Source organism: Thalia democratica, chromosome 6 (assembly GCF_965202585.1).
Source record: "Thalia democratica chromosome 6, ktThaDemo2.hap1.1, whole genome shotgun sequence".
Taxonomy (NCBI): Eukaryota; Metazoa; Chordata; class Thaliacea; order Salpida; family Salpidae; genus Thalia; species Thalia democratica.
Window position 1 is genome coordinate 40,319,370 of NC_139170.1, and position 9,955 is coordinate 40,329,324.

A 9,955-nucleotide genomic window follows, 5' to 3' on the forward strand; every position below is an offset into this window, starting at 1 on the left:
ACCAAGTTCTTATCAGTTCGAAATACATGTAAAGTAATGTTTTTAACATGTATTTTATGCTCTACTTTGCCCAAAATGTATAGAGAATTGTAAACAAAAAAAAAATAACAGCATAATATCTACTGTATTCTTAAACAACAAAAGTTTAACTAAAAATAAGTAGAAGCTATTTTTTTTTCTTACGATTTATGATTTTAAACTTAAAGTAGTTGAAGACACATTTTTACAGTATTTTTTCTAATAAGCCAAACTTGTTTGAAGTTTAAGACAATATCAATATGTATATTAAAAACAAAAACATTAAAATTTTTAGTTATTAATATCTAAAAAAAGTTTTTAAAAGTTGTATGAAAATCAACAGCTTTAAAACAACTCAAAAACGTAGGCGGGTATTATAATTAATGTTATGAAAAATACCATGTTTTAGTTTTTGAAAGAGAATACTAAAATACGGAGCAGCAAAGCAAAATAAACAACGAAAAATTATAAAATATCAGGATTTAAAACAAAAATAAAGAATAACTATTATGGCACTGAGTATAACACAATGTGGATTGTAAAACTGAAAAGAATCTTAACTTTATTGACTAAAGTGCAGAACTAAAACTGATTTAACTTATAAGAAGATCTAAAGTTTTAATTAAGTTAAAGTTAAAAGTTAGAATAATTTTTGAATAAGTTAGTATTATTTTGAAACAAAACTTTATGAAAATGTTTGTTAAACAAAAATTTGCTAAGTTTAGAAAAATTTTAATGATTAGTGTCTAATACATAGGTAGGTAACTACAACTTAATTACTTATAAACAATGAAATTGGGTTTAAAAGTATGTAAGTTTGACTTAATAAATTATCTGACAAGTGTTTTTAGACTTAATAGTTTTTCTTTCCAAACGTGTCATCCTTAAAGTTTTGAATTTTTCCTTTCAGAGATGAAATTCTGTAGAAATTTAATTAATTTATTAGTTTTGAGTTTTAAATTTACATATCAAATTAATGGATATCAAACGAAAAGTAAATTAAAATGATGTTTGTGATTAGACTTCTAAAAGTATATAAAACACACTTTACACTTTTTTTAATTTTGACTTGATTTTACAAAAACAACTATTTGGTACTTTAGTTAATTTTGTAGCCCGCTGTTTTTAAAAGTTAAAATACTTTTACAGTTAAGTTACAGTTCTTTTAAAAATATTTTCTTTAGTTTTTCGTAAACTATCAAAATATTAAACGTTTTAAATGCATATTAGGATTAAAAAGAAATAACAACTTTATAAATTAAAATGTTATATGAATTTTGTTACTAACAATTTATGTCATAAGTTTTTTTTTCTGTCTACACTTATTTATGAAATTTCAAAATTTTAGATTCTTATTAAGCTCATTTATTAACAACTTTATAGCATAAATTGCGTGAGCAGCTTAATTATAATATGATCAAGTCATATGATAAAAAATAAGATAAGGTTAATCAAAAACTAATTAACTATATTTGCTACTTTGTTTAACTAGTTTTTAGCTTCAATCCTATTTTAAAAAAATTACTTTTATTTGGTAGTTTTTTTAAATTTTATTTATTTACTATCTAAATAAATTACCAAAAAAAATCAATTTTTAAAACTAGAATTGAAACTGAAAACTAACTAACAAAGTAGCAAATATATTTTATTAGTTTTTTTAATGACCTTATTTTTTTTTATTATACAAACATCAAGTATCCAAAAAATAGCTACTCATAAGACACACTCAAAAATAATTAAAAAATTGTTCTTTCCGAACACTGCATGCTAATTTAGAACTTTTTGAAAATTATATTTAAACTTTAAAAAAAATATTTTCTACAATAAACTTATATATTTATGTGATTAACAAGAAAAAAAAAGTTAATTAACAAAGAGATAAATCCTGACGCATTTTTACTGACTAATTAAAAATAAACTTACTTTCCCATATGTTGAAATAAAGAAGGTTTTCTGTCAATAATTCTATCCTTCATTCTTTTTCTGCAATTACCACAAGGCTCAGTATATGAACATGTATCTAGTGTTGAAAAGTCGTACTGGAAAGTTTATCAGGTTTTTAATACTATGTAAACTATAAATGTTCAATTTTTTTTTTCTTTTCTATTTACAGAGTTTAAAAAAAAAAAAATTTTTTTAACCTTTATTTTAGGTTTAGAAAGCTGTACTTAACTTTTAATACTATTATTAGTATGTTTAGACTACTTTTTGTTGTTAGTAGGCACTAAGTTTAGCTAATTAAAATGCGTTATCAAATACCTGAAGCCAATCGAGAGGCTTTTTATTATAGTACATGTGGATAAAGGAAGCAAATTTAGGTAGAGTTTCTCTTCTGAAAAGTTTTCCTATCGACCCAGCTGTACAAAATGACAAGTAGAAGTAATCGTTTCTTTTGTTTTCCTCTACAAACTGTTTTTTTTAAACTATATGGTATCTTTGAAAAAAAAATTGAAAAAATTTTCCATAAAATAAAAAAGATCAAAGACACCCTTTTCAAATTAACAGAAGTACGTATAAGTTAACAAAAATAGTTCTCAAGGCACTTTTATACTTTTGAACATTATTCTAACTTATAACATCAGTAACTTATATAAAAAATATTTATGCTAGTTCTATAAAGCTAAAATTCAATAAATTTTAAAATGTAAACTATGACAACTATGACGTCACAACACAATTAAGCTTAAGTACGACGTATTAACGAGAAATTTTTATGGATTCACCTTCATGATGTCTTCCACGTAGCTCTTCTGCGTGATGACGTCGTCCTCCATCATGACGTAATAATCAGGCATCAAGTTGTAGCCGTACATGAGCAAGTGGACCATGTCCAAGTTCTCCTTACTCCTCCACTTGACCCTCTCGTAAGGGTCTCCGAAGTGGTCGGGAATGGTGATGACCTGAAACCAGTCTTGCGGGTACAAATTTGGTGATGGGGAGATTATCTGTGCGACAAGAATAAATAAATAATAGTGTTTCTTACTGTTTGTTTTGTTTTTGATTTTTTTTGAACTAGTGGATGTGCGAATATTAACTTTTTTTTAATTTAACAACTAAGAAAGTAATAATAAACTGATTATTTTTTATTTCATTTTAATATGTTGTTTTTACTTTTAAGGTTTTTAAACTTTGTTCCATTTAATAATTATAACTTTATTAGTTTTTGTTAGTCTTATAGACTAGTGTTTTAGCAACAAATACTTTTTAGAAGAAGTTTTCACTTCAGGAAAATCATTTGCATAAAAATACTTAAATCATTATACTTTAATAAAATTTGTTTTGTATCATAAAATCAATGTATAGGAGAAATGTGGGACTACCTAACATGGTACATGAAAAAATAAGAACATAAACAATTTTTATTACTTAATTAAATGCAGTCAATTACATGTTAGTCTAACTACTGCTAACCAATTACTGCTTAATTTTCAAATTAACTTATTGATTTTTTGCCACAAAGCTTTTTGGTTTAAATTAAAACCTTGAAAAGTTATTTATAAACATTTGTAGTAAAAGGTTGCTATGAACATAACTATTAAACAAATATTTTTAAAAACTACAGTAAAAGTAAAGAAAACTATTTTTTTAAGCTTTTATACAGTAGTTACTATAATAAACAGAAACAAGAACTAAGAAAGAATAAAAGTATTATTGCTTTGTAGATTTTTGCATAAATGGTTTTTGATAAAGCATTAAGATAAGTTACCGCAAATAGTAAGTTTGTCCTAGGTGAGTTCTAAACTAAGCTTACAGTTATTTTAGTACATTTTGATGAGTTATTTTGAAAGACAGGCTGATTGGTATGAAGCAGTTGGGATTTTTTTCAATTGAAACGTTAGGGTTCAGGTTTAATAAAAGTAAAAAAAAAATAGGTCATCCTACTAAAGAAATTGAATTTAAGTTCAATTTGTTCTTATCGTCATATTTTTGTTATCATAACAGTATGGTATAGCGATGAGCCTAAATATTTAGGTTATGCTATACATTAGTTTTACATAATAAAACATTTTTTTATTAAAAAGACTTATCTAAAATTTGTTTCTGAAAATAATCCAAAAATGTTGTGACAAAACTGACAAGTATTTTTACCTGTAGTATATTATTTTTTATTTGTGCAGAGAAATACTTCGAAACCTCTGAAATGATCTGGTTCAGAAATATTTTGTCACTTTCTGCAACGAACACGACAAACTTCACGTCAACTTTACTGTGTTTGTTCAAATTTTCAAACAGTGACGTCAGAGTTTTGTTCAGGTAAGAGACGCCTTCTCTCTGAAATAATAAACTTGATTCACTTTTAAGAAATATGAAAACTTTAAAAACTGTTACATTTATGATAAGTTGTGTAAGTAAGTTGTTAAAGCTGGTTTTTAAAACTTATTATAATCATATATACAATGTTTCTTTCAATCTTTATAAGTTTTCTTACTTATGTACTAAATTTAAAAAGTCATAATAAGTTTTTAAGTTGAAGTTCAGAATAACTTCAATGCTACATGTTTATGTAAACTTATGTGGTACTTGTTTTTTAAAATTTCAAAAAACATGTTAGAAAACACTTTCAAAAAACACAAAAAAAAAAATCTTAAACCGCAAAAATGTTTACCAAAAATTAACAAAACTTTAACTAACCTTTACAGTTGGTATCCCAAATATAAGATCTGCCCCTTTATCGATGTGACCCACTTTTATCTCGGGTTGGGGATCCCTCAATCCCCCTGACAACGGGATCCCATCGTTTCTGTTGTCAAGTATTTTACTTTCACTTGCTTTTTTCTGTGTGTAATGTGTAATATTTTAAAAAGCAACACTGTATTTTTTTGTTGTGTTTATAATCTACATTCGCTGTAATTAAAATAAACAAACATAGGGTGAGCAAAAGTACGAGATGTAATAAACATCTCGTGTACTAAACATTTATAAATTATCTAGTAAGTTGTTAAATTAACTTATTTATTTTAAATAAACTTTGTTTATTCTTTCTGATTAATATATTTTAGGTTTAATTGTTTCACGAACATTTATTTAGTCTAATTATATTTTAAAACAATATTAAGAATTCTGAAAATACGTAGTGTGAAGTATTAAAAATTTATTTTTTATTGTAGGCCTTTTTACCTAGTTTGATTTGTCGACATACAACCAAAAATAGTTAGTTTTAGTTTTTAATAAAACGTATCTATAAAATCATTAACTTCCATCAACTGTTCGTGCAATATAGTGTTTTCTGCTTGTAGATCGTCGTTTAGCCGTTTTAATGTTTCTAATTCACTCTCTCCAAACCGCACCTGCATTTAGTTATTGATTTAGGTAAATTTCAAGTTATTTGTGTTGTGTAATACTTATAATAAACTTTTTTTCAAGTACTTAAATTAAATTAACCTTCGTACTTCTAAATGTTTAGTAACTTTCAAAAGTAAGTTATGTTAAGCAATTTTTTATACAAATTTTAAAGCAAAGTTAGTTTGTATTGATATATTTTGCCGATTTAAATATAATTACCTCTTTTTTCAGACAATCAGATAAGCTTCTAAAATTCTAGATTGACACATTCTACTACAGGGTAAAGGTAGGTAAAGTTTAAATTATATATGTTTTGTAATAATTAGAAAAAACCTTCTTTTAAATACTCAGGTTCAATTAAGCTTCGTAGTATCATTTTTTTAATACTTTTCAAAAGTAAAAATGTTTATTTTTATCTTTCTATAGAAGTTTTAAAGCTAAAAGAGTTTGTATCAAAATATTTTGCTGATTAAGATATAACTAACTACTTTTTCATTTAATCAAATAACATTCTAAAAATCTAGATTGACTCATATTACTACATTAAAAAAAATATTTAATTACAAGTTAGTGAAATTCATCTACAAACTGCTAGAGATTACGAAAATAATGACAAGTGATATGATATTACAAAGCAACAATAAAAAAATCATGAGATAACTAGCGCTTAAAGTAACTGACATTTATCTAATACGTTCTTTAAAAAAAAATTACAGCTTAAAATTACTTTTGACATATTTTCCTCTGATCGTTTGTCGATAGAGTGCGACAACTTCATTTTTAAATTAACAAGCAGTACCATTGTAAAGACAACAGTTGCTAACAGCAATATCCTTCTATTAGTATGCATATTTATTAAAAGATCTGTAAATAATAAAATGTGAAGTATTTTATAAATAGTAGGTGTACAGAAACTAAATTCTAAATAAAAAGTTTTCAAGTTTAAGTAGTTAATTTGAATAAATGTAATGTGGTTAGTAGCTTATGTTTAAATGTTTGTCGTTCTTTTCTATCTATAGTCATTAACACAAATTTGCTTTGGTGTAATAAACTAATTAACACTAAATTATAGTTTTTATAATGTAAATATTTTTTACTTCAAGCGTAGCAAAGCATTTAACTAGAGTTAAGTTTAAATTTCATTAAACTAATTCGAGGATAAAAAGTTAAGAAGATAAAAACGTATAATATAATTTATTAACACTTTTCAAAAGTTTTATGTTTAACGAACAACTTCAGCCTTCAACAAAACGTTTTCATATTTTTTTAAGCTATAACTTTGTATGATTAATTCTTTTTGAAAATTCAAGCCTAACAAAAGAATATTTATTTGTAATAAATACAAAAATAAGTTTCAGTTTAAATTTTTTAGACGAGTTGAAAAAGTATTAACAAACTATAAGTGTTACTAATCAAAAATAGATATTCTTTTTTTTTTGTAATAAATTAATATAAGTTTTTACTGTTTTTATTATTCAATACTTTGTACAGTTTTTGAAACGCAGTATTTAAACTAAAAACAGATAATTTTATCTGCAAGCATAAATCGAAATTTAAAAGTAAATGCTTATTGTTGCAACTCAAAATTACGTTTCGTCATGGTACGTAGCTAAATGCTTTACTTTGTTATTCCTCAAAGAAAACGTAACATGTGTTATTGTTATGACGAAAAAATGATAGTACAATACTGTTTGCTAAAGGCTGAGTTTTGAAATACAATATAGTTCTTTTTTAGTTTAAATTTTCATTACAAAAATAAACAAACACTTAATTGTTCTAGTTTTTCTTCTACTTTTTTTTTACTGAATCAGGCTGTGAAGTAAACTATTTTACTTGTGAACTGTCTTAAATTTGAATGTGAATTTTTTTAAAGCTTTGTTGATTAAATAAAACTAGCTATCAACATAATTTCCTTTTTTTCTTTTGAATATAAATGCAAACAGATTAACTTTAAAACAATAAAAGATATTTAAATTTTAGAAGTTGTAACAATAATAAATATTCTCCTGGCTTTTTTTAACAAAGCTTGTTTTAATTAATGTTGTTTAAACTAAAGTTATCGACTCTGTTTGTAATGAGCTGTTTTTGAAATAAAATATTTAAAAAGCTAAAGCTCTATTGACGAATAATACTTCAACGAAAATTTGGAAAGTATATGACTAATACTAAAACAAATTTAAAATAAAAAAAGTACTAACAAATCACAACTTTCTTTAAACCTTTTTTGCATACTTATTTTGCTACATTATAAGCTTTTTGTACGAACAAACACGGCTTTAACTAATCACAACACAATTTCAAAAATGATTATTTACTAAGTTTTCAAAAAGGAAAAAGTGTTTTGTTATTCAGCTTGGTTAACAGTAACTTGATATTTTTAATGAACTTTAGGAAGTTGCGTACCATCACTAAGTAATAATGCCTAGCAACTGTAGTTAACATACTAAAAAAATTGTGATTTTAATGCTAATATTGTTTTAGAATAACATAAAATTTAAACCCATAAATAGATTTTTTGTTGTTTATATAAAGAGAAAGTAGGCTATACTAAAGTAAACTGCAAATTTTTTTTTTACAATTTGTTACAATCAGCTTAAAATTTATACGTTATATGATTTAACAAAATATTATATTTAAACTTATAAATATACTTAAAAACTTTTAAAATAGTTACAAAATTTATAACAAAAAGCTTTTGTAGAAAAGGTATATAAACTTAATAACTACAAAATAACTATTAAAAATAAACCAACTATTAGATAGAACAAATAGTAATAAAGTGGCATTTATGCAGTAAAATATGTGGATATTTTAAAGTTTATTTAATTAATTCATTCTTAGCACATACAATTGAATAATGTGTATTAGAAATTAAACGATACTCTGTAAACACTACTTTATTTATTCAATTTATACAAAACTACTATGTTGTTTATTAAAAAGAGATTTTAAAGTGATTAATTAAAACTCTCTAAGAATTTTCTGTTTAAAAATAAATACAAGTTTAAACCTTTTTTATAATACATGTTTAGTAATTATTGAGTCATTTTTACCTTAACTGGAATTTTGTTTCTATATAGAACAAACCTAATGTAACTAGATTTACTAATAAGAGTAAAGAAATAAAAGCTTTTCGGCAACAAATTTGAAATAAACTTTTTTTATACTATCCAAACATACACTTATAAAATAAATGAACTTAGAATAAAGCTTCGTATGTTTTATTTACTGATAAAAGTTTGTTACAAACTATCTGCTTTAAGCTTAACAAAAAGCGAAATAGTGAAAATTTATAAAAAATATACTTTAAAAAAGTAAATTGTGCTGTATAAAAAACAGTTCATTCATAATTTCTAGTAGTTCTAGGAATTAATCTAGCTTTTTTTGTATAGTGCCATAGTTTTACTACATTAATTTTTTTAGTTTAATACTTTTTCAATAAAAAATCTAAGTTTATGTCAATAAAAATATCTTATACAGTCTTGACAAAGCTTACAGTTCTAACATACATGCACTGAGACATTATAAATAAAACATGTAATTTTAACTTTGGCCTGCAAAGTATCTTTTAACAAACGTTTAGTTATGTAAGACGAGAATTATACTGCTGCTACGCTTTACAAGTATGGTAAAATGCAGGCAATTTAAATTGCATTATCTAATATGCGAAGCGTTATATTAAAAATATTAGTTTTGTTTAACATACATTTTTAGCGTGCATATGTAATAAACATATTTAATAACACTTTTGTTATATTAGAAAACCAAAGTGAATATCTAATAACAAATTACTCAACAAATTGCTTACTTTATTTCAAGACTCACTAAAACATACAGATGGTAATGTGTACTACTCAAGTGTAAAAGTGCTAGTTGTATGTTATATTTAAAGAAACTTTACTAAGATTAATACTGAATGTTGTTTTTTTAGAAAAAATAATTTTTTAAACATTTGTAAGCGGCTCATATTAAAATAAAAAATAAGCTAAAATGTTTATTTTACACTAACTTAAAGTTTTAAATATAAAATTTCATCAACAACTAACGTTATTCGAACAAGGTAGAATATTTATACGCAACATAAATCAATAGTAGGTGTTATAATCAATACTGGATAAATATTTTATAACGAGCCCGATTTTTTACTTGAGCTTTAACCTAATGTTAAGTTTCTGTTCTTTAAAATTTAAAGTAGAAATTTTAAAATTAAGATGAGGTAGAAGTGTTAGTTTTTTTTTTCAATAAAAAATACAAAGACTCCGATAAAATTTATTAACGTGTTTTAACCTGCTTTTACTGGTGTAAAGAAAGTTTCATACAAATACCAACAAGACGTTCAAATTAACTGATTAAACCTATTCTTAACTTTATTTATAATTAAAAGTAGTACTTAAGTAGTACGTTATTTTATTTTAATTATAGAATAAACAAATTAGTTAAATAATTTTACAAGAAGTATAAACAACTGTATAATTATCAAAACTGATCATTGAAGAACTTAAAATAAACTATAAAACTTAGACTTTTGAATAAGTATTTATTTTTTTCATCAAAAAACTTTGACAAAAACAATGTAAAAACAGCTCCTTTAATGTTTATACCCTTAATTTGATAGGAAAACTAAAAACTAGTTGTAGACGAACGAGCTTAAGTT

General features: G+C 24.2%; 1 protein-coding gene across 1 annotated transcript; it reads right to left on the minus strand.

Annotated features, from left to right (window-relative positions):
- Window positions 1–871: 871 nt before the first annotated feature.
- Window positions 872–6,160, minus strand: LOC145839067 (alpha-1,3-mannosyl-glycoprotein 4-beta-N-acetylglucosaminyltransferase B-like). The gene is made up of 8 exons (XM_082946678.1): window positions 6,029–6,160; window positions 5,214–5,306; window positions 4,651–4,794; window positions 4,108–4,290; window positions 2,742–2,963; window positions 2,278–2,427; window positions 1,942–2,057; window positions 872–938 (listed from the first exon to the last, which is right to left on the minus strand). Exons 1-8 carry the CDS (start codon window positions 6,149–6,151, stop codon window positions 872–874), a joined length of 1,098 nt encoding a protein of 365 aa, XP_082802804.1. The 5' UTR covers window positions 6,152–6,160.
- Between the last annotated feature and the right edge of the window lie 3,795 nt (window positions 6,161–9,955).